This window comes from Prionailurus viverrinus, chromosome C1 (assembly GCF_022837055.1).
Source record: "Prionailurus viverrinus isolate Anna chromosome C1, UM_Priviv_1.0, whole genome shotgun sequence".
In the NCBI taxonomy this organism is placed as follows: Eukaryota; Metazoa; Chordata; class Mammalia; order Carnivora; family Felidae; genus Prionailurus; species Prionailurus viverrinus.
The window spans coordinates 19,950,145-19,977,081 of NC_062568.1; the positions used below are offsets into that span (position 1 = coordinate 19,950,145).

General features: G+C 33.7%; 1 protein-coding gene across 1 annotated transcript in view; it reads left to right on the plus strand.

Annotated features, from left to right (window-relative positions):
* Nucleotides 1–26,937, plus strand: part of ERBB4 (erb-b2 receptor tyrosine kinase 4) — a 1,149,310-nt gene that overhangs the window by 745,161 nt on the left and 377,212 nt on the right. The window contains exon 4 of the mRNA XM_047868778.1: nt 19,901–20,035. Within this exon, the coding sequence (XP_047724734.1) occupies nt 19,901–20,035 (135 nt within the window). The remainder of the gene's footprint in view (nt 1–19,900; nt 20,036–26,937) is intronic.

The window sequence follows — 26,937 nt, forward strand, 5'->3', positions numbered from 1 at the left end:
TCCATTTTCTTTCAGTATTTGTTTTTAGTATAGTCCAGTGTCAGTCCCCTTTCTTTCTGAAGACCAGTCTCCTTAGACTTGCCGTGTTATTTCACCAAATCTATATTAGTTTGTCCAGGTCTGCTACATCCTGATACTTTAATCACTTTCTGCATCATATATTTTCTATTTTGTTGCTTTCTCCCTTATTATCTTGAAGAATGTCTTCATTCATGTTCCTAAAAAAAAAAGAAAGAAAGAAAATATGAAAGGTAAATTTACTAGGTAAATTTGCTGTATCTAAAAATGTATCTTTTATTTTTTTTAGTTTATTTAATTATTTTGAGAATGACAGCATCAGCAGGGAAAGCATAGTGGGGAAGGAGAGAGAGTCCCAAGCAGGTGCTACACTGTCAGCACAGAGCCCTATGTGGGACTCAGATTCACGAAAACCATGATATTTTGACCAGAGCAGAAACCAAGAGTCAGATGCTTGACTGCCTGAGCTTCCCAGGTGCCCCTAAAAACGTATATTGTATACTAATAATTTATTGATGCTGTTGATTGATGGGTTTAGCATGCTAAGCTAAAAATAATTTTACTTTGTATTTGAAATACACTTTTTAAGATAGAGTGCCCCTGTTGAGAAGTGTAATATTATTTTCCTATTTCTTCGATAATTCTCTATGTGGTTTTGGTTCTCTTTCTGGAAACTTTCCTATTGACCTTGGATATATCCTTTATGTCTTTCTTTCATTTTTCTTTCTGTGTTTCCTCTACTTTCTGGAAGAGTTTTATGCTCAATTTTATGCTCCAACATTTCTATTATTTTTTATTGGAAATGATATCTTTAATTTTTAAGAACATGTGTTCTTTCATTGGTTGTTCCTTCTTATAGGATTTTCTTTTTAGTTCCCACAGGTTTTCCCCTAAATGATCTGAAGATATTAACAACACATTTTTTAAAGTTTTTTTTTTAATGTTTATTTATTTTTAAGAGAGACAGAGGCAGAATGTGAGTGGGAGAGGGGCAGAGAGAGAGAGGGAGACACAGAATCCAAAGCAGGATCCAGGCTCTGAGCTGTCAGCACTGAGCCCCATGTGGGGCTCAAACTCATGAACTGTGAGATCATGACCTGAGCCAAAGTCTGACATTTAACTGACTGAGCCACCCAGGTGCCACTAACAATATAATTTTTGAAGCTCCACTACTTATGTTTATTTGAAGTTGGCTTCACCACTTAAAAAATCTTGGCCATTAATATTATAAAGATTATATTTTGTTTTTTAAAAGATTACACTGATAGTCTGTGGTAAATTTATTGGTCAGAAACAGAAGAATAAGCAAAGAGACATAGTGCAATTATCTAGCCAAGATTTTGGAAAAGGGACCACCCATCTCTTGAAAGACAAAGGACAAATCATGTATGTTGTAAATAATATATGTTGGCAAAGTATTTTAAATGAATACTTCCCTCTTTACTCTCTTTATATTTGTCTATCATCATAGTCTCTATACATATTTTCTTTCTTTGACTTTAAATGCTCTTTGCTTTCTCCAGAAACTACAGTTAACCTCAGGTATTTCCTTAGATCTTTGTTGTAACTTTTCTCTGTAATCATATCTGAAAAAAAAATGGCCTTAGAGATCACAGACGCATGGCAGATAAAGGCTGACTAGAATCCTTTTGAAATGGCTCTACCCTCTGCTCAGAGGTAGAGAGAACACTCACTATTGGGAAGAAGAGTTGATGCAGAAGGACTCTCTACAGCCATATCCCATCAAAATGGACATGAGAGGGAAACTATAGCATGAAAGCAAAACAAAACAAAAACCTGAGATATGGATCTAGTGGAAAGAGCCCAAGCCTCCTAAAATTTCTGTCATCCTAAGTATAGAGAAGAAATCAGTGTGTGGTTCCCAGAAGTCTTCAGGTAACCCTGACATTTTGGGGGAGCAGAAGTAAAAACAACTGGCAGCTAAAATGTTGCCTTCAGCCTACCTCTGGCTGAGCGTAGCTTACTTGTCTGATGTCAGTTCTTGAAATTTCTTTCTTTTGAGACTGATTAATGGAATAAATTCTTTGGAATTTTTTGGCCTTTTGATTTCAGTGGTGGTAGGATCTGAACATCTCTCAATTCATTTCTTCCCAAAGAACAAGTGCATATTATGTAGAAATCAATATAATTTTTTAGCAGAACCTAATTCAGAATTATGAAATATACAGGTTGAAACTTCTTTCCTCCTTTCCACCTGTACTCTCCAAGGATCAAGTATCTATCCTCACCTTATTGACTGATTCAGGACCAACAAAGTCTGGGAGTATATTCCTGACTGCAACTATTTTTTTTTCTATTTTTGCTCCCTTTATCTAAATTATAATTTAACTTTCCAGTATCCTTTTGTCCTTAGTTTTCTTTGTGCTATTAAGTTAATCCTATAAATAAGTCTATGCTAATATAACAGCCAGTTACTGAACTTCATCTTTCAGGTGACATATAAGCCTTCGCCTATTTGAAATTCACATGTAGTTTCAGTGGTGGGAGTGTGATGTGATGTAGTGATATTTCAGCAGCACACATCTCAAACCTTCATAACATAGCAGAGGCTTCTTCCACCTCCATTACAACAATGGGAATCACAAACAGAATGAAAAGGAGGTATAGAATCCATTGCATTCTAGACTCCATTCTTCACATAACTATAGGAAATTTTGCACTTTTCTTTGCTCTTTCATGAGTTATGTATGTAACTTCCTCACTTTCCCTTTCCATTCTATATCAGTAGGTAGAGGAGCTAATAAGACTTGATGGATGAGATCTTATCTCAGTATGGTTATTGATATAATTATTGAGGAATCCCCAGATTTATTTACTTAATACACCAGATGCATGGGGCGTCTGGGTGGCTCAGTCAGTTAAGCATGAGACTCTGGAGTTCAGTTCAGCTCATGATCCATGGTCCTGAGATTGAGCCCTGCGTAGGGCTCCATGCTGGTCATAAAGCCTGTTTAATATTTCTTTCTCTCCCCCTGCTCCACCCCTGTTAGTGCACATGTCCACACCCTCTTTCACTGTCACAAATTAATTAATTAATTAATTTAAAAAAAATAGATGCAGTAAACTACTAGCTTTGCTTTGCGTAGAGAATGTTTAAAATTGGGGCACTTCCCAATAAATTCTGGATTTGGGCCCCTGTAAACAAAACTGAGCTCCAGCAGCCCGAGCCCTGATGTCACATAGTCTGTTGGTAACGTTTCTGTTGAGCTGGACAGCCACTGCTCCTTTGTCTGCAACAAGTTTGCTCTCCATTTTGTCACACTTCCAACCCACTCTCCTTCACCTTATGCTTTTAAGACAAACCCCTAGAAGATGTTTGAATTTAAGTCAGCATTTTGTTTTTAGCATTTAATTTTCAGTTAGGGCATTTAAAAGAGGAGGTGCTATAGAATTCATTATTGTCTAGACTGTTTAGCAATAACTTAATATAAGCTACATACATAAAAGTACAGGACATTTGTGATCTTTGCTTTTTACAATATTTTTGCCCATCTACTTTTTCAAAAATAGTCTTTTTAAAAATCTTTTCAATGAGTGAGGACGTACTTCAAATTGACTTCTCTTTACTTCTGAAATGTTGGTTTACATAAAAAATTTAATGGGATACATTTTTCTTTTATCAATATGCATATGCCACCTGTCAGCTGAATAGATCCAAAATTGCTTATTAACAAAATTGAGTGAATAAATGGATAAAATGTATAAATAAATGAACTTCTACACTTTAGGATGTCTACATTGTGTGGAAGGATTTTCCTTGAAAATGTGCCAACTTTTTTTTTTAACTTTTGGATCACATCTTATTATCCTAGCTGTAATTAGAAATCTTGTGAAATTAAGAACCATTAAATTCAATGAGTTTTCAGCATCGGAAATTTGCCCAGAGGCACCCTGCCGATGGGTCTGCCTAGGTTTGGGTTTTCATAGAGTTCTCCCTCCTCTCCTCCTATTGATTCTAAAAGGGAGCGTCTCTTCCACTTAGCTAATTAATTACACCTGCCAAAAAGCAGATGGTTCTGCAGGCTTTGAAGCATGGAAATAGCTAGGTGCATATCAGCTAGCTTAAGCTCCCTTCAGTTGGAATTTAGACTATGACTCTTGAAACTGCAAAGAAAATAAAGTATTACATAATTACAAAAAATATTTAAATGTTTTTATTTAAAAAATATATACTTTAAGGTATAAACTATCCTTTTTAAAAAATCAACACAAACACACTTTTAAAATAATTATGTTTATCATCTAGTTTGGAACAATGCTTGCCAGATGTTGCCATCTAATTGTTCTGAGCTCTGAAATAAAATGAAACTAGAGGAGCAGGGCCATTTAGAAAATTGTTAAAAACAGTTCTCAAAATATTACAGCTTTTTAGTAAATAATGTTCTTGTGTTGTTGTTTAATGATAAGAAAATATATATATATAACAATGGTAAAAGTAAAAATGAGGGCATTTAGTGATACTCCTACTAATATCCCCACTTGTATTCCACATTTTTATGCTAGTCTGGTTAGTCTTCTTTATTTTTCTTCCCCCTGTATTTCAAATGAGGTAGCTTTAAATAAAGATTATCACTGGAGCTTAATTTTCTATGTAAAATTCTTTCAGATATGACATAGTTATATAAATACATCCTACAAAAAAGTAAATTGGGCATAGAATATGAATGCACACAAGATAATCTATGAAATATTCTCTTTAGTAAGGTCATATTAAATTATCTCCTTTAAATCTTTCTGAATTCACAATTATTTAGTTTCATAAACTTTCTAAAAATATTGTCTTTAATTCTACTTTATGTGTGAAAAGTTTTAGTTTAGGACTTTATACTTTGAAAGATGATGTCATTAAAATTGAACATATTTTTTGTTAGAGGTTGAATAAAAATAAAAGTTCTTCTATGTACAATATGTTATTACTTGCTTTCTCAATACATTTCTATAATTAATGTAAATAAAATTAATATTCCAAACTCCCAAATAAAATCACCTCCCTCCTTTTCCACTATTTTTTTTCTTTTTCACTATTTTCAATAAAAGCAATCTGATAGGTATGTCTAAAGATGGATATATTATTTCATATTAAAAAGGATATTTAAAATTTTTTTTTGTTTTTTTTTATTTTGAGAGAGAGGCAGTGCAAGTCCGGGAGGGGCAAAGAGAAAGGGAAAGAAAGAATCCCAAGCAGGCTGTGGAGCTCAAATTCATGAAACACAAGATCATGACCTGAGCCAAAACCAGGAGTCGGACACTTAACCTACTGAGCCACACAGGCACCCCAGAGGATGATTTTTTAGAATGTATGCCTTAAGAAGATACCTCAATCTTCTTGTACTATTGAGGAGTGTGCAATTTAATTCATTAAGTTTGCCTACAGAAAGGATTTGTGATAAAGCTATATTTAACCATATGTTTTAATTTTGAATTCATTTCTTTTCTACCATATGAGCTTTACTTCATTTGCCTTTAAAATTAACAGGATATTAAAGTTAATGTTAAAATAAACTTTCATTGATTTGACTTCACTAATTTGAATGCTTTGTTCTTTTGCTCTCTTTGTATTAATTGTTCAACAGCAATAGGTAAAAACAAAACAAAACGAAACAAAACAAAACAAAACAAAACAAAAAAACAGCATTATAAGGATATTGCAGATTTGGCTAGGAGACCCAAATGCCCTACACATTTAAGTTATCCATTTTCATATTTTCAGAAATGCAGTTGCAAAACACATAAAGGCAGATTCTACTCAGGCTATGATTTTGGGTAAGGTAATTAAAAATCATTGTACCCTATTCATTAAAACAGAACTTCCAAGGACTAAGCATAGATAATGTTCCCATAGTACTTGAAAATATTAAAGTTGCCTTTCTTTCTTTTTTTTTTTAATTCAGTCTTTTTACTCATTTGAAGGGCTTTTCCTTAAGTAGGCTGAATTCTTGAAGTTTTATCGTGCTGCCTTTTCCTATGTGTCTACTTTCAACAGAGCCAAAAGGAATGCACCTCCAATGATGAGGTTGGGATATAATCCAAATATCTAACAGAGCAAAGATTTTTTTTTCAATGCATAATTTTTCATGTAGAAAAGAAACCTTAAAAGCATAATTTTACCTTTCAACTCAATAAAATATTTTCAGAAAGGACTTCAGGGAAATTACTTTCAGTTCTTAATCATACTTAGAAGTAGATTATATAATTTAGAGTTGTACCTCCTCTCTGCTTAAACTTTATTTTTCCCTTTAAATCTCTCTACCTTTTCTTCTATTGTGGAAGAATAAAAGGTTTAAAAGCAGGATCTCAACCCAGCAGTTAATGAGTTGGAATCCTAGTTCTCTAGAACTCTCACCAGTTATTTAGCTCTCTAAACTTCTGTAAAATAAGACTAGTAATAATTACCCGGTAGGACTTCTGTAAAGATTAAGAGAAATATTGCATTATAAAGATGTCCAGGTAATGGTAGCATTTACCAAGAGGCACTAGAGTGAAGTGGTTAACCATGGGCTTTGGAGCCTGTTATGCAGGCATTTGAATCCGAGCTTGACCCCTATTGTGTGAAGTATTCAGCACCTTCCTTAATCATTTTGCGTCTCATTTGTTATGCCATTGGGGCATAAAGTCCCACCCAGAAAAAGAAAATTCTGAATGTAAGGATGCTAAGTAATTTTATGGATGTCCAGAACATTCTAAAAGGCATCTGAAACTCATATAAGTTGAAACTAATTTTTTTAATGAAAAATAATAAATAAATAAACTTTTAAAAATAAGCAAACACAAACCTACATATTCTAATTTTGCCTAATTATACTGCCCCTGTTCTAGCTCTCTCAGAAGTGTGTTTATTTATGAGAGCAAACAGAAAAGATAGTTAAGCAGGATAGAAGAAATTTGCTGGCCAGAGAACTTTTCCTGTTTTCCTAATAATAATGATGCATCAATTGAACATTTGCTCTATAACAGACCCTATGGTGAGCATTTACGTATGTGAACTCTTTCTCCTTACACTTGCCCTAGCAGAGAGGTATTATTAATATCTATTTTATAGATAAAGGACTAAGGCTTAGAGAGAATAAGTGGTGTGACTGAATGCCTACAGGTAACTTTGGTGGAGACATGGTTATCCTGTCTCACACAATAGCCTGTGCAGAATTTATGTACTAGAAGTCTTCTCTTCTTGAATGTTGGTAGTTGACTGACCCATCTGACATTGTGAGGCATATTGACACTTGAATCATTTCTTTATGTCCAGCCTCAAAGAGCAGCCAAGTATCTGAAATAAATTTTGAATCCTATTTATTAACCGAAGAAAATGGAATAGAAATGCATCTAGAATAAAAGTGCTTCTTGGGGTGCCTGAGTGGCTCAGTCGGTTGAGCGTCTGACTTTGGCTCAGGTCATGATCTCACGGTCCATGAGTTCGAGCCCCGTGTCGGGCTCTGTGCTGACAGCTTGGAGCCTGGAGCCTGCTTCGGATTCTGTGTCTCCCTCTCTGTCCCTTCACCACTCATACTCTGCCTCTGTCTCTGTCTCTCTCTCTCTTTCAAAAATAAATAAACATTAGAAAGAAGAAATTTAGAATAAAAGTGCATCTGAACCTAGAAGACATGATAATAAAGTTACACAACTATACCAAGGCTAGCAGATCCTATTCTGACATCGAATGTCATGATATGAAAATAATATTTATAATGGGGAAAAATGAGAGTGGTTCTAGGAATCATAGGATATAATGATTCAGTAGAAATGATATACATACTTTCTGCAGAAATTTTTGTTTTTTTTTCCCTCAGATATTTTAAATATCTACCTTTAACTCTTAAAATCTCTGAGCAAATGTAGTATTTGATTACATTTTGTCTTTCTTCCAGAGTAATGGCCTTTGTTTCCTTATATAAAGCAGCGATATTATTATAGTAATGCTTGTTACGCATCTAATTTTTATTATGCATTTTATTGATTTAATTTTAAAAATTTAATAAATTTAAACAGAACTGTGGAGCAGTCCCACCTCCCTGCTCAACCCTGAGCCACACAGATGTGTTTAGTTGCGTTCTGTGTTTCCTAATTAATCCATCCTGCTGCAGTAAAAATGTCAGACCCTTGCAATTGAAGAGGAGGGCTCAGTTTACATGCCTCTGTCCTTTGGCATTTACTCTCATTTCTTTGCAGCACAGTAGTAGTGGCAATGAATGGAAAGGTCACCAGGAAATTGCCAGCAGAGACATTGCAACCTGTGATCTATGTGCCACCCTGAATTAAACAGAGGGAAATCTAACAGCTCTAAATGTTGTCACAGAATGTAGTTACCGACATGACAAGAAATGACTCAAAGGGTTAACTCAACTAGGTATCCAGGATTACTCAGTGTGGGAAAAATAGTAGTTACAGAATTTATGTTCTTGTTCTCGGGAACAATCTGCCTTATGAAATACAGATAGCCCAATTTTTTATTAACCAAATTTGAAGTACATGTAATAATATTTTAGTTCAATGTATCTAGTTCTAAAATTACTACACTATGCACCAAACTTCACTTATGAAGGTTTCACGTGATTCTCAGACGTTTTCACTTGGTCTTCTCACCTCCCCAAAGATCCAGGCTTCAACCAATGTGTATATTTTTGTAAATGCTTTGGATAAAGGAGGTTCCTGATGTACATTAATAACTTAATTTGAAATAGCTACCATTTTTTGAGTACCAGATGCTTTATATACATAATTGTAATTCTCAATATAACCAAGCAAAGTAAATATCATTGTTCCTATTTTATAGATAGTAGAAAAGAAACTGTAACATGTCTGAAATCACACAGGTAAAAAAAAATAACAAAGATGTGCTTAAAAAATTAACTAGTCTTGGGGCGCCTGGGTGGCGCAGTCGGTTAAGCGTCTGACTTCAGCCAGGTCACGATCTTGCGGTCCGTGAGTTCGAGCCCCGCGTCGGGCTCTGGGCTGATGGCTCGAAGCCTGGAGCCTGTTTCCGATTCTGTGTCTCCCTCTCTCTCTGCCCCTTGCCCGTTCATGCTCTGTCTCTCTCTGTCCCAAAAATAAATAAACGTTGAAAAAAAAATTTAAAAAAAAAATTAACTAGTCTATAAATAAATTGTGGCATATTCATATAATGGAACAGTAGACAATAAAAATGAACAAATTACTAGTACAGGCAACAGCATAAATAATCTCAAAAACATTATTTTGAATAAAAGAAGGCAAGAAAAAATATGTAGTGCATGATTCCACTTGTATAAGCTTAATACACAGGCAAAAGTAACCTATGGTGACGGAAGTCAGAACAGTGGCTTTGGGGGCTTGATTGGGAAGGATTAAGGGAAAATTTCTGAAGTGGCAGCAATTTTCTGTGTCCTTATCTGGGTTGCAGTTACATGGATATAGATGTACAAACACTGTATGCATGCATATGTAAAACAGAGAGCTTAAGATTCATGTAGTTTACTGCATGTAATGTATAATAATTTAAAACTTCATACAAACTAATCTAAGTACAAAGATATTTCTGTGTTTTGCCATGCTATTTGATATTTCACATTTTGAAACCAATGCTTTATAAAATGATACTCCTATTCAATCATTTTTTCCTAATTTTCTCCAGATTAAAACTCTATTTTAAAAAATTGACTTAATTTGATTTAGACCTAAATGTGAGTTTTTAAAGTGTCATAGTATCAGCTTCTGGGAAATCTTATTTTGTGACTTATTTACTTTCTTATTTTGTAAAATGGTGTTTTTATTTATTATTTTTAACATCACTTTAACAAATAGACCTGTTAGCAAGGACACCCAGGTCTCCAAGCTATGTATTTGATATTTTTAGTATTTTTATATAGCCTTTAAAAAATCCTGATGTTTGAAATAATATTATAATCATTTTACAAGATTAAGTCATTCTTCTTTCTCTTGCTTTACCTTTTATTTCAAGTCTTAGCTTGCCAGCAACAAATATACATAACAATATTATTTGTCATTACTGTCATCGGGACAATTATACTTTTCTGAAATACTCTAAAGAAGTAATGAGGAAATCACACATTGTGAGAAGAATTATTAAAACTATACAAACTAATATTGTAGGTGAGATATTTGAAAGTGACCTTGCAACATATCCCAGGCTTATTGTATTAAAGCCTATAAATAAAAGAGACAAATCATTTCTGGGTACTAATATGACTTTCCCTCTTATTGGTAATGAAAACATTGAACTCTACTGATTTGTTCTACTGAAGCTATTACATTTTCTGGAAACTTGGAGCAGTTATTTAAGAGGATTGTTGTCTGTAATGAGGGTTTTCTAGTAGATAGAGGAATAAAAATATTTGATCTTTATGTAAAGATCAAAAGATAATGAATTTCTCAGTCTTTTTATATACCTTTTATTATGTTCATCTTTATCAGAGAGATATTTACTTTGAATTTTTCATTCATCTTTCAGAATTCATACTTTGTTCTTTGTTTATATAATTATTGGTATAGTTTTAATATATTTTCTAATATATCTTAAAGTATTATTTTCGAAACATTGAGTCACATTCCCCAACAAAAAGCCAAATAGTTAGGAGGGTAGCATCTGGTTTGTTAATTTACTCAATTGTTTGTTAATAACCTCAAATAGAGATCAGGTTTTCCACAGTGCTTTGTGGAAACACAAAGTGTTTCACATTTGTGAAAGTGTTTCACTTACACACAGTAAGTGTTTCACCATTAAACAACAACCTCTTACATGAAAACCACACTTTAAAAATAATATTTGAGACTAAATTAATAATTGGGGAAGTGAAAATTAAAGTGATACCACATCACACCAATCAGAATGGCTACCATGGCGGGGGTGGGGGGTGGTGGTGGGGAACAAGAAACAAGAAAGAAAAGAAATAGGGGTTGACAAGATTAAGAAGCAAGTAGATTGCTCAAACACTACTGATGGGAATATAAATTGGTAAAAAGTACTTTGGAAAACTGATTGTCACTATGGTCCAACAATTACATTTCTAAGTATGTATGCAGTATAAATGTGTACATATGATTACCAAAAGTCATATTCTAGGATGTTAATAGTAGCACTATTTGTAATAGCCCAAATGTGGAAGGTATTCAAAGGTCCATCAGTGTAGAATGGACAAAGCATTCAGTACCGAATAGCAATGAAAATGAACAATGTGGATGAATTTTGTAAACATAGTGCTGAGCAAAGTAGAGCCAGATAAGAAAGAAAGAAAGATTCCTTGAGGGAATGATGTGAGGAAGAAAGCGTAAGGAAGGCTTCTATGATGATGGAATATTCTATTTCTTGATCTGGGAGCTGGCTACATAAGTATGTTCCGTTTGTAAAAATGCATTGTATATGATATATGTACATCTGTGTACATATGTTATACTTCAGTGATAAAGTTTGAAAAAAAATATTTGTTGAAGTTACAAGATTTATGTTTTATAAGTATCCAGAAGATCCAGGGAGCTTTCTTTTGAGTCAGTATGACAGAAACTGCTTGTTGTGTCCCAACATCCATTACCACCGACTTGCTTTTAAACAATATATGAAGTTTAGCTCATCATATGACCACTCATGAATAAATTCACGTAGCTAACAGCTCGGCACAAGGAAGGTACGGAATTAGTCCTTGTTCAGTGAGTGTTTGCACGGACCTTCCTTAAGAGACAGCATGTGTTCATCCTCTGTTCTTCATGCTTTCCTTCATCTTTTGCATGGGAGTTACCAGGTAGAAATGCCTCTTTTATTAAAGATTGTGGAGCAATAAGATGGAATGGATTCTGGGACCCTGATGACTGTGAATTATCCATAATAGCTTTGAATCACCAAGACAGACTTTTATATGAACTGAAAATAAATAAGTAAATAAATAGTGTTATGTTATATTTTAAAGACATTAGAGATTTAAGTAAATAAATAAATCTCTATCTTCTTTAAAATATAATACTAAGTAATACAAAGTTAATATGAATACATAGAAAAAGAACTACTCTTGTTTATACCAATGAGTAAACAACTACTTAAGTAATTACTAATTATAAAGTATAGTATAATCAACAACTGTGTGACTGATACTGTGAGTCCAATATTTCCATTACTTCCATTATAGAGTTGAGCAAACTGAGTTTCATAAAGGCCTTCAAGGTCATACATCTTGCAAACAGAAAACTAGATTTTGAACTTAGTTTTACCCAGTTATCTAGATTCAGTGTTATTGCCTTTGCACTCAAAGCCCTGAAAGTGGAAGATAGATTTATGTATCATCTACCTATCTACCCAGCCACCTACCTATAGCATATATATCTATCTTATCTGACCAGCCACTTACTTATATAGTATATGTATCTACCTACCTGTAGTATAGAATGTATTATGACTCTAATATGCAAGATGAATTTGTGGGGAGGGTGATCTAGAAGGAAAAATGTTTAATCTGGTATGAGGTGGTAGAATCTGAATTAAGGAATAGCAGTGGATATAAAAAGAATGGGATAAATCAAGAGACATTATGAGAAATTTTACATAGAATATCATGACCAGTTAAATATAGAGTTGAATGAATTAATGACAAGTGTCAAGTTTGGAGTCTAATTGACTTTTACAGCATGCTATTCTGATTTTAACTGAAATAAGGAACAGGGGGAGTACAAGTTTGGGAGAAATTATTAGAGGAAAATATTAAACATGTTGGCACATACAACAGAATTATGTAATGAAGTTAGAGAACAATTTGAGAAGGAAATCTCTTATTCATAATTCAAAGACAGTTACAAGACAAAATTTATTTTTAAAATTTTCCAGAGAACTCCAGTGAGTTTAAGTGGATTACTACTTCCCTGATAGGAAGAATTAATACATTAAAATTACACTAATTTTATTCAACATTTTATGTGACTTCTAATGTGAGCATTATCTAGTACATGAGGAGGAAATATCACTTATATTATGCCACCAAGTCAGCAGCTAACAACTTTTTACAAATGTCAGTCATGTTCTCAAGATGTTGTGATTGTCATTATAATTATCAAAAACATTTGAAATTCTATTTCTTTTTTGGCACTAATGCCACAGAAAGATGTATGTCACGGTTCTTATCCTCTAGAGGTTTACAATAGGGGGGATAAGACAAGTACACAAAAGAATAAAGAAGGTGGGGAGTATTTGCTCTGTTAAGTGAGTGGTTCAGATAATCAGTGTTATAAGTAGTTAACCTCCAAAAACTAGACAGTCATAGTGGACTTCTCAGAGGAGTTAGGACTTGAGCTGAAACATAATGAAAGCTACAAATTATACACTGAAACATTTTGGAGAGCATTACTGAGCTCCATTCAATTGGAATCAAGATATTTTTGCTATTATTTTCTATTTTAAGCTGATTTTCAGCCAATGAATCTAATCATTTCTTTTTGAAATTGCCTTGCTTGGGTCGAAAAACTGTCCACTGTTATTTCCTAGCATTCATTCAGAATCCGCATCCATGAGCTTTTGACTCTGATCATTGAGCTGAAATACAGAAGGTTACATCACTCATTTACATTATCACCCTCTCCCCACTCCCAATACAAATGTGACATTTCAATTTTGCACACTTCAACTCTCCTTAAATCATCTGTATAAAAACTTCAAAGCTTGATTGATGATGAATGAGCCATTGTCTCCTCAAGCACCCGCTTCTCATTAGCCTTTAGAGTCTCAGCTTATTAATAATGAACCTTGAGGGCTGACCCAGTGGGGTAGCAGCAATTCATTGTGCTCCCAGCTGAAAGGTCTGGGTTTGAGAAAGATATGGGAATCTTTGGACCAAGTCCATTCCAGAGATGATGTATTAAGTATCACAGGTGGATGGTGTGAGCTATATTACTTTTGTATCATTATCTGCCAACAGACTTGTGTGGCGTAAGGTGATGACAGTGAGAAAGATACATTGCTTTATGTCTGAAAAAACCCAGTGACTTCTTCCTATAGCTTCATCTTGGAAAATGGACTTTTGCCACTTTGGATTTTGATTTCATGATTGTGACCTTTGGTTTGGATAGGCAATATAAGTCTGATATATGGATTATTCAGACATTACCATGGTAATTAGACAAGTGCAATATCTCTAATCTTTATTTATTCTGATTATCATTTTAATTCTAAGGTTGACCTGTATCTGTGCCCATGCAAAATAAGGCATTTAGATGTATAATCAGGGATTGAGGTTAGATATTTCCTTCTTGTTTATTTGACTTTCTTATACTATTATCTTTGGAAGCTTTGTGAGTAGAAGTAAAATGTTTACTGTTGATACCAATCATGTAGACTATAGTGGAATATGGCAAATTGCATTTAAAATTATCATCTTTATTTTGTAAAAAAAAAAAACAAGAGAAAGACATTCAATCTTATTTATTTTATGAAATAGTTGCAAATTGTGCATGAGGTCAAAGCAATTTTGTCGACTTCTTAAACTAAGTAAGGAGGTCATATTAATCTGTATTTTCAGCAGGGATGCTACATCACAATTAGGCTATTCCAAAAGAGGCAAGGGGAATAAAGCCATGATTTGGTATTTTATCACGTTTTCTTTTGAGAGAATATATTTGCAAAATGTCAACGATTGTCTTAATGGTTACTCATCCTCAAATTCACTATAATAACTAGCATTTGAAAAGAAATGAAGAATGTGAAAAACTTATTTAAATAACACAAACATTTCCTTCTTCATTAGACTCATGCAAATGGGAAATCAAGGGAAGTAATGGTCAGTCAAATGGACAATCTTTATGGATTGGAAAGCTAAGGCGCAAGTACTTTATGTCCTTTGTAAAATGTCATATTGGCACTTTACACCTTTCTAAAAAAGAATTTAAGGAACCATATGAGGTAGATTTACAGTTCAATATAAAAACATGCTTTTCGACTTTGTGTAACATATGGCTAGATAATTTGCACAGGTTTCAGGAAATTTGGTGTGTCCAGGATAGCTCAAAATCATCATTTTTTACTTGATAAATGATAATAGAATTTGATGCACAGAACAGATTTAGGGATACCAATGAATGTAACTAACTGTGATTTAAAATATCAAACATACTACTTGCATAATTTTTTACATTATCAATTATAAACATTTTATATAATAAAAGCTATTTATCTTTTAACCTACAAAAACTCTACCTTCACATTTATATTTTTAATTTTCCCTATATTCAAGATACTATATATTTATTGGCCTACTCATATATGGTTTCCTATAATCAAGATATTATATCTTATTTCATGAAGCAAATATTTATCATGTATCTGCTTTTTGCTCGACACTGGGGATACAGTTTAGACCAAAACAGAAATGACCTCTGAAAATGTAGAACCAGTTCAGATAACCTGTAGTGTTTATGGGAAAAAAAAATAACTTCCATTTTTACTTTGATCTGATCAGAATATAATTTAAAATTAAGAGCTACAACAGAAGTTAATTGATCAATGTTGGTAGCAAATTCCACGTAACTTTTCTCTTTTAAGTTCAATTTAACAAATATTTGTTGATTAGCTATTGCTTCAGGTTTGATATATATAGATACAGCACTGAAAAAATATCCCTTGCCTTCATGGAGTTTAGTCTAATATTTCAAATATAAATTATGTACTATATATGTTAAATTCAACATATTGGAGAGTAATGTGGATTACAATTTACTTATTCTATTTGCAAAAGGATTCAATTTTTTTTACTTGACTTGCATGCATTAATCTAGTAGGAAATGTTTGAGACACAAAACTGTTTAAGTGTTTACATGAATTTTTAAATAATTAAATGATACTTTTTCATAGAATATCAATTTCATATGTTATGATATTCAATTGTGGCATTTATTAAAAAGACACAGTTCTGTTTTGTAAACTTGCTGGCTATGATTTAAAAAAAATATATACCAGTTTTTTTTTCTATCAATTATTGCAATGACCAAGAATCTATTTGTGTTTTTCTGAATTTTCTGTGATATATTTCCTACCATGGAAGTCAAATACAATGGAATGGGATTTACCTTGAGCTCATTTATTTATTCAACATTATTTATGTCTTTTCACTTTTCTAGGCTTTGTGCATCTTTATTTGAAAATCATACATTTGCACAACATTTTCTATCTTACTTAGAATTCCTCTTTTTTGTCATGGTTTAAAATTTTAAGAATCACTTTGTTGCATTATTTTTTAAATGTTTATTTATTTATTTATTTATTTATTTATTTATTTATTTATTTATTTGAGAGAGAGAGAGAGAGAGAGAGAGAGAGAGAGAGTGTGTGTGTGTGTGTGTGTGTGTGTGTGTGAGTGGGGGAGGTGCAGAGAGAGAGGGAGATACAGAGTCTGAAGCAGGTCCAGACTCAAAAGCTCACAGGTTCCAAGCTGTCAGCACAGAGCCTGACATGGGGCTTGAACTCACTAACCAGTGAGATCATGACCTGAGCTGAAGTCAGACACTTAGCTGGCTGAGCAACCCGGGCACCCCTTACTTTATTCCCTTCTAACGGAAGGGAAGTTCTTGGTGTAACACAGATGGTACCGTCCAATAAGCCTTTCATGGAACTTGCATACAACTCTGCTGTTCTTGTATGTTGGCAAAGAAATCTAAAGTATAATCAGACGTTCTTCTGGTATCTTCCTGGATAAATGTCTTACCAAGCTTTTGTTTTTCTAATCCTTGTCCCGCTTTCTAATCTAAAAATGCAGCTTATAGTCAACCAAGGCAAAAACATTAGGGATCCCTTTTGTCTAGTAAATAATCTGTGTCCTTAACAACTTTCTTACAGGTCAGTATATTCCCCTAGCATCTTTCTTAGTTCAGAAATAAATCCAATTTAATATTTCACCACAAAACATATTACATTAATGTTTAAAAAATTGTATAACATTATAAAATCAATGTAAACTATACCAATGAATAAGTACAATATTAACATTATTTCCTATCCTATATTTAGGTAACTGAATTGATCAAAAGAAAATACAAGATAAAGTATACATTAAAACTATGCTATAAATGTCAGTAAAATATACATTTTTCTGATTGTGGTGTTTTGACACTCACCAACAGAATACAATCTAAGCCAAGCATGAAGGAAAATACTATTTTCAGGAAAAATACACACATACACGAACAGACTATATGTGCCTTATAAATACATCATTAAATACTAGAAATTTATAAATCTTCCTGACCAGAATTGTTACCAGATGGTTGGTTTTGAATTTAGGGTGTTATCCAAGTTGATCATGATTGTAGTCGTAGTTTGAGATTTCAACTTGAATTATTATTAAAGATTAATTAAAGATTAAACTTGAATTATTATTGCTTCCTTTCTAAATACTTTTCCAAGTAAAAACCAAGCTCTTGAGCAGAATATTTCTGAGAAACAAATGTCAACATTGGTAGCAGATTAATATTGTTGAAGAAGGGGATTTGATGAGATTATTATTCAGTATAATATAATCTGATTCTATTTGAATATTTTTAGATAGGAAGTTACAGATGGATATTGTGTTCCTTCAGTATGAACTGTTTGAATTATAATGTGAATCCTGAAAAATATACTCTTTCTACAATATTTGAGCTATTATCTTTTCTCCTCACATTTCTTTTTAAAGTAGAACTTTTCCGAATGTAAACTGAAAAATAACCTTCATTTCCTGGATAGCAGTCAAAATCTTTCTTTGTCACCTAATGAAGAATTATTCCTAGAGCAGAAGAGCATCACCTAATGTCTCATGAGAAAGCTATTAGTATGAGATCGTCACATTTTATAGATAGAAACTTAATGCCAAACATTAATGTAGAAATCCATTTCACAATCTTCTGTACGTCTTACATCTCCCTTCTACTTTGATGAGGATTGTATGGTTAGGTCATGAACAATAATGAACTGGGCTTTAGAAGTGGAGAGATGACCTAATTTCTTTTTGTTTCCTTTTTTTTCCTCACCTGAGAAAATGGAACCAATAGTCGGTGAAAGGATTGATCATGAGAATAGGAGATTTTAAATGTGGAAACCCTGGCAATGTCAAAATTAATTTGGTGCATTTTATACATGCAATGAAATAAGGCAATTGAGATGTGCTCACCCATCTCACTTCTACAAATACCCCTCTTATGGTGTCACGTGTTCCTTTCATTCTTTTATCACCCTCTTTGGCTTAACGTGACTCTTACAATTTTTGCTTGGGATACTGCACAAGAAAGATTTTTTTTTCAAGGCCATTATGGAAAATAGAGTGATTACCTTCTCAATATTTATGTCCCTCTCCTTCCTCACTAATACTGCTTCTTGAAGTTTTGTTCAAGCAGCAGTATGTCCACTCAACCTCTTGCAGTGGGAATGGTCAGGGGATATTGTTCTGACCAATAAAAAGCAGACATAATCCTTGGAGAGAGCATCTCGTCAAAAGAATGTCTCTTGCTTGCTCTTCTGTTTTCATCTTACCTTGAATTCAGATAGACACCTTTTCTTTAATATTTATTTTTGAGAGAGAAAGAGAGTGAACGGGGATGGAGGGGCAGAGAGACTGGGGACAGAGGATCTGAAGCAGGCTCTGCATTGACAAAAGACAGCCCGACATGAGCCTTGGGCTAAGGAGCTATGAGATCATGACCTGAGTCCAAGTCAGAAGCTTAAGTGACTGAGCCACCCAGGTGTCCCCAGACATTTTTAGATACAGCAACCTTTTTGGGCTTGGGATGAATAAAAACAGGACCCAAAGCAGATGTAGGTACTCTGGACACTACTACCTCCTATAGGTTTCTTATTATGTGAGAAAATCATTCCCTATCTACATAAACTATTGTTAACTGTTTTTTGTTACTTGTAGCAATGTTTAATGGACTCAAATATAATTTCTCTTAAGAGATAAGAGAGAAAGATGTGGTAAATATTGGGTAGGAAGATGTTATGTGTATTTCTAACCAACAATTTCTTCAAGTAAAAGAATGGTATTTAAAAAAAAAAAGATTAGTGTTTGCAGAGAAAATATCTACTTCTTTTTCCTTTTTTTTTCCTGGATAACTTAAAGCAATGTGAAAGAGAATTTACATATACGGTCAGCCATCGTTCAGGGGAAACAAGTTAGCTGATCAAAGCCAGTGATAAATAGAGAATCAAGTAAAAATTGGCTTTAATGAATTTTATCCCATGGTCCTGTCATTGTTCCAGTGAACCATGGGGTTTTCATTATGTCTTGCTTTGTGTTCTTCTTAAAGAATAATTGGCAATTCTATTGATTCCATTTGAGAGGATCAAAGAACATTTTTCTGATTGAGAAATTAATTTTAGCTTTCATTTTGTTTTAATCACTTACCTACTGACTCGTCAATGTCACATTGACTGAAAGAATTTTTTCTTAAGAGAGACAGATGAGTTAAATGACCAAAAAAAGAGGTTTAGTTAAATAAATATTATTTACGTTATGCTCTGGCATATTGTATTCTCATTAGAAATAATGTAGAATAATATTTAATTAACATTAAATACTCATCACTTAATATTAGACAAAACTAGTACGTTTTGAAATATTGCATGCAATGTTATTCCAAGTTCAGAGGATTAAAAAAAGGAAAGAGACTGAGAGTATCTATACCAAACTATGAAATGTTTCTCTGAGTATTTGTGTTATGGATGGTTGTTTTTCTCTGTATTTTCCAATTTTTTTTTCCAATTTCTGCAATCAATTTATGTGACCCAGTAATGATCTTTAAAAAAATATCTTGGCTATTAACAAAATAATTCTAATTTAACATTGAAAATCATTTAAGAATAAATAACTTTTATTGACTATCTTTTCATCAACAAAAAGTTTGACGAGAAATATGTTTGTTTGTTTTAATACAGAAATCCTTAATGGTGGAGTCTATGTAGACCAGAACAAATTTCTTTGTTACACAGACACAATTCATTGGCAAGATATTGTTCGGAATCCGTGGCCTTCCAACTTGACTCTCGTGTCAACAAACGGTAGCTCAGGATGTGAGTAACATTATCCTTGTTAATGTCTCAAAATATTCTTCTACTTCTTGTAAAAACAAACAGCTAATGTTTATCATGTCATTAATAATATTTTGAATTTTGATTGCATACATTGAAATGTTCAGTTATATATAACAGAATAATCTTTTGCTTCTAGTTAACTCTCTTTTCAGAGTGATAACTTCCCTTTTATAAATTCTTCTCTTAACATGACTTATTTTGCTAGATCAAAATACTTTACCATATTTGTAATGTCTAAGTATTCTAATGCCCAAATGTTTAAACATGCCCCATTGCCCATAAACGTAAGGCTGGCGTCAAACTCTGGCTTCAACTCTCTGTGTGAGTCATGTACCACAGAGAAAAATGTGGTAGAAGAAAAATATTACTTCCTATTCACTATAATATGTTAAATTAAAAAAAAAACAACAAAACACTGATGAACATTTTAGAATTCCGAAGCCTCCATTTGCCCTTGAAACCTTCATGGTAATACTGTATAACAGTTCCAAGCACCTTAAATAGAGTGGAGAAATACAGATTTCATAGAAGAGATATATGTTACATTCTGGTTTTAGTCATTAGCCTAATAAACTATCCAATTTCCCATTTGCAAAGTGTATTGTTTCTATCACAGAGGATTTATCAGATTCAGGGTGTTTAATATGATTAAATGACAAGCAAGTAATATTTGAAATATATCATTAAAATCTTAGAAAATTATTCTGCCTAGAATCTGTTTCATTTTCATAAAGCAGGCTGTGTGGTCCCCACATTTATTACTACTGACATTTATATGAGAACAGAATCTTTATCAAGTGTTAACCTGGGTTTTATATTTCTCATCTATTATTTTATATTTCCCGCCTGAAATCATAACTATCTTCACACTGTTCAATAATTATTTGCCATAGTACTGATTGTGTTATGACACTTTTGTAGAAAATCAAGCTCTGAGGGACAATTATTAAATTTCATTATTGTCCTAATAATATAATGGGGAAATAGGAATATATTTGATCCAAACTGACAGCTGTGTTTTTAATAATGGCTAAAACTTTTTTTAAAGTAGAGTAAAATAATTTTCTTGTCACTTTTGAGCAGAAATTTATATGAGATTTCATCTTTATAGCGTTCAAGTTGCCTACCTTGTACAATTACGTGTGAATAACAAATTGAATCTATTCATACTAACAAGACAAATAATGTGCTTTAGAAATGGCTTCTGTTTTCAGTCTGCATATACTATGGTACATTTTGTATATTTGGAGGGGGGCGAGAAGCATAATGGTTGGGGAAGAGGAAAGGCCTACTGACTCTTCGCTTATTAGAGTGACCAGCCTATAATTGCATGTATGAGATCAGGAAAGAATGAAACCCAGGCAAGACAGAAGCCAAAGGGAAGCCTTACAGGATGCAGAACAGGAAAGGTCTGGGGGGTTCCTGCACTTTCACAGATGGCATATCTTTGTGCTATTGTTTGTGGGCAATTTTGGATGGTTGTGCCTGTAATTAGGCAACTGTAGCTGCATTTGTCTTGCATGCAAATAATTGCAGGTGCAAAAATTACAAATGCAGAATAGAGTCATAACAAATGGTCCTTTACAATTAACCACCAAATGCTTGTTGAAGTTTTATTCTTTACATACTAGTTTTATTTGTTGATACATCAAATATATTGCATGACACCATAGCTGATAATTAGAATTGGCTAATCTTTGAATATTGGTTTCAACGTAGCCTATTTTTTCCTCTACCTTCTCCCTATGGGTGATGACAGATACTCTCATGGTTTTAAATGCAAACTTCTGCACCGATGACTCCCAGAACTACATACCACCCAAGTTAAAAATCTGGTGGTCATCATGGACTTTGCCTGCTCATTGGTCATGGCATTGATTTAATCATTAAATCATACTGAATTTGTCAATTTCTTGATTTTACATATTTCTTATTGCCATTGCTCTAGTTCAGACTTCATCCATTGTCTGAGTTACTGAAACAATCTGAATTCTTAATAAGTTTTGAGGCTACAAACCCTGTGTAGTCTGGTGAAATCAATAGCTCCCTTCTTACAATATGTTTAAACTAATAAATAGGCAAAGAATAAAGATTATATATCATAAATGCATAAAACCAATATGTTTATAAAATACATTTTAAAAGATTACATACAAGGGAAATGAATTATACTGAAACACATTTATCAACATACTTAAAAATAAATATGTGATATGGTAATATGCTTCTTCATTAGTACATTAAATAAAAAAAATTCTAACAGCAGGATTAACAGGCAATGTAGTTGTGAAGCAGAGATAGGCCTAAATATTACTTTAAAAAGGACAGTCACTTTAACAAGTGGTGTTGGAAAAATTGGATATTCCCATGTACAATATTGAAGTAAGACTTTTACCTGACCCTATATATAAGAAATTAACTCAAAATGAATTAAAGACCTAAACATAAGACCATAAACCATAAAAATCCTAGAAGAAAACATAGAGGAAAAGCTTCATGGCATTGAATTTGGCAATGATTCTTACAGCTGCCACCAAAAGCAAAGACAACAAAAGCAAAATAGAAAAAAACGGGGCTACATAAAACTTAAAAACTTCTGCGCATCAAAGGATGCAATCAACAAAGTCAAAGGCAACTTACAGAATGGGAGAAAAATTTACAAATTATATATTTGGTAAGGGGTTAATATCCAGAATATATAAAGAACTTTTACAACTCAATAACAAAAACAACCTGGTTCAGAAATGGGCATGCAGTTGAAATAGCATTTCTCCAAAGATGATATACAAATGGCCAACAACAATATGGAAAGATGTTCAATATGACATTGATTTGAAATCTAAGTCATAACCATGGGATATCACATTATACCCATTAGAATGACTATCATCAAAATAGTAGAAAATGACAAGTCTTGGTGAAGATGTTTGAAGAATCTGAAACCTCTGTACACTGTTGGTGGGATTTTAAAGTTGTAAAATAGCAATGGAAAATAGTATGGTAGTTACTCAAAAATTAAAAATAGAACTACTATATTATCCAGCAACTCTACTTCTTGGTATATATTTAAAGAATTGAAAGCAGGGGCGCCTGGGTGGCGCAGTCGGTTAAGCCTCCGACTTCAGCCAGGTCACGATCTCGCGGTCCGTGAGTTCGAGCCCCGCATCAGGCTCTGGGCTGATGGCTCGGAGCCTGGAGCCTGTTTCCGAGTCTGTGTCTCCCTCTCTCTCTGCCCCTCCCCCGTTCATGCTCTGTCTCTCTCTGTCCCAAAAATAACTAAAAAACGTTGAAAAAAATAAAAAAAAATTAAAAAAAAAGAATTGAAAGCAGTCTCAGAGCAATATTTGCACATGCATATTTATAGTAGCACCCCAATGTACAATAATGAAAGAATGCATGAACAAAATCTGGTGTGTGTGTGTGTGTGTGTGTGTGTGTGTGTGTGTGTATACACACACACATTGGAACATTATTCAGCCTTAAAAAAGTAAGAAAATTATGACATATGTTACAACATGGGTGAACCTTGATGACATTTTGCTATGCAAAATAAGCCAGTCACAAAAAGACTGTATGTCCACTTATATGAGGTATCTAAAGTAGTCAAATTCATACAAACTGAAAGAAGAATAGTGGTTACCAGGAGCTGGGAGAATTGGGAAATGGGGAATTTCTGTTTAATGAGTATAGAGTTTCAGTTTTGTAAGATGAAAAAGTTTTGTAGATCTATTGCACAACAATGTAAATATACTTAACACTACTGAGTTGTACACTTAAAAATGGTTATGAGAGTAGATGTTATGTTGTCTGTTTTTACTGTAATTAAAAATAGAGAAAAAGGTAAAGAAAGAAAAAGCAAGCAAGAAGAAAGAAATAAAGCAAGAAAGAAAGCAAGAAAGAAAGCAAGAAAGCAAGAAAGCAAGAAAGCAAGAAAGCAAGAAAGCAAGAAAGAAAGAAAGAAAGAAAGAAAGAAAGAAAGAGAGGGAGCTTTTATGATACTGCTAAGCTAAGTACCAGAATAGAGTATGAATGCATCTTTAGTTTCTATTGGTTGCAGTGTGGTTGGCACTGCCCATATTATCAGGACCTTATATTCATAATTGTTGAAAGTCATATATTTAATAAGAGATTAATGTGAATAATAATGTAACAATTCCTCATTCACATTCATGGACCTCCTAAATTCCATCCATAAGCCCTTTAGGGGTCCCAGGCCTCCTTGTTAAGAGGCCACCCTGTCTTTAACTACTCTTCTTGCCTCCAATTTTGACAAATCCACCTGAGAAAGTGCTACCAAGAGCACTGTTTAATGGATATCTAACTATGACCCTGTCTAAAAACCCTGTCATTGCAACTGACTAATGTGGGGTCAGTTCTTTTTTTTTTTTTTTTTTTTTTTTTAATTTTTTTTTCAACGTTTATTTATTTTTGGGACAGAGAGAGACAGAGCATGAACGGGGGAGGGGCAGAGAGAGAGGGAGACACAGAATTGGAAACAGGCTCCAGGCTCCGAGCCATTAGCCCAGAGCCCGTCGCGGGACTCGAACTCACGGACCGCGAGATCGTGACCTGGCTGAAGTCGGACGCTTAACCGACTGCGCCACCCAGGCGCCCCTGTGGGGTCAGTTCTTAATAAAACCAGAGGCTTGGAGATTTTAGCAGATTCCTGCTTATTTCTCCCCTCAATGGAATGAGTTCTTATAATTTCTTTGTCTGTACTGCCTTTGCTTTTCTGTCTGCCAGACTAAATTTTGCTTATATGCATCACACTTATCAATTGTTTACCTCTTCTAAGAAGTGTTCTCTTCTACAGGCTGGATTAGGTAACTTTTCCCACATAACTGCATAAAGAGCAGGGCTAAATCCTTCCATTCTGTCTCACTCTAAAATGAAAGTCCTATAGGACAAGGCCCAGGTCATCATTTTGTCCTCTGTTTTAGCACATAATGGATGGATAAAAGTTTTATACTGAATAAATGGATAACTAAATGAAACAATCAATTCATAAATAAGAAAATCAGAAGAATCTAAGTAATAATTTCTTCTGTTCATCATATGTACAAGAATGGATGTGAAGTAAAAGTTATAATCCATAGATACGTAGCTTATTCATTTTAAGTCTTTTTCAGGCAAAAATGGCAACCTACATCTCTGTGCTTAATTTAATTTAAAACTATATAATTATAGGGGTGCCTGATGGTTCAGTTGGTTAAAAGTCCAACTCTTGATTTTGGCTCACATCATGATCTCATCATTTGTGAGATCAAGCCTGTATTAGGCTCTGTGCTGAGAATGCAGAGCCTGGCTGAGATTATCTCTCTCTTTCTGTGCTTCTCCCCTGCTTGTGCTCTCTCTCTCTCTCTCAAAATATAAATAAATAAACAAAAAAACAAACAAATAAATAAATAGAATTTAAAACTATATATTTATGTTATACTATTTATATTATATTTATGTTATATGTATGCTTTATTATATTTATAAGACATATATGTGTCATGTATATATGACACACACATATATATATATGATACATATATATATATATGATACATATATATATATATATATGACACATATATATATATAAGACATATATATGTCTACTTTTCCTTTGGTGTAAAGAACCTAATTTGTGTAGGGCTGGTAAATCCACAAATCACACAATTTTGACCAAGAATTTAAGAATATTTGATTTTTCAGTGATATTTTGCAAATTAATTTTCAATAAAGCTTTGGTCTTTTTGTATAATACCAATTCTTAATGTAAAAAAGCAAAATCTTTTCAAGAGAAACCTGGCTTTTTTTCAACATAACCTTTAGCAACATAACCTTTGCACTCTAATTGGAATAATGAAGGAAAGGTTTGAGTGTCTAGAAAAGAAATTTTTAAATGATACCAATCCTTTAAAAATATGAGATTTAGGAGTAATTACAACCAAATTGTATTTTCCAAAAATACTTGAGGTATGTTGATCTAAATTTCAGCAAGGTAAGGGAGAGACGAGTATCTTTTTTATTATAGGAATCCCTAGCAAGATGTACCTAACATTCTAACAGTCTTGGATAGGTTTGTCAACAGGGCTTATTAAATAAACTACCTTCAGAGTTAAACAAACAAACGAACAAACTAACTAACTAACTAATAGTAAATGACGTTTCACTTACTTGGAGTACTTCTAATAACTCCCATCACCACAGAATGCCGAAATGATGGAAATTAGTTGCCCTAGAAAAATTAAGCAACTGAGAGTATATCAGAACATGAATATGGAAAAATAGACAATAGTATTTGTCTGGAAGAAAATTGTGTAGTTAAGAGAATGGCTCCAAATGGACTTGTTGGGAACCTTGCACTGCCCAAGTGACCTCGGGCAAGTCACTTGTGCTCTCAGTACCTCCATTTTTGCATCTATTAAATAAGAGTGTCGAGAGCTGAGCTGAGCTGATAGGTTTCAGGGTGGTTGATTAAGACAAAGAACCAATAAGAAGGTAACAGTCAACCTTTCAGTCCCCTATTGCAGTAGCATAAGCAAGTGGCTAAACTGGAGAAAGCACCAGTTCTTCCACTGTCCATTTTCCCCCATGGAACAGCTCCAGGTCAGGGTCAGGTGGATCAGACCGGTCAGCACAGACAAGGGGAATTGTCTCACTGCTGAGGGAGCCCCAAACAAAAGCTCCTAAAGTTTTATGGATCCAGAAGCCAGAGGGTAGGTTTGAGGCAGCAGAAAAAAAGCTGAGTGCAAAAGTTCTGAGTAGTGAATCAGAGTAAAGAAAAAGCATCTTAAATGTTCCCTCCGGCCCGTGTAAGGACTTTCCAGCAAAGGCACCTGAGGAGAGCCCCTGTCAAAGACATTGGATAAATGGAGGCATCCAATGGA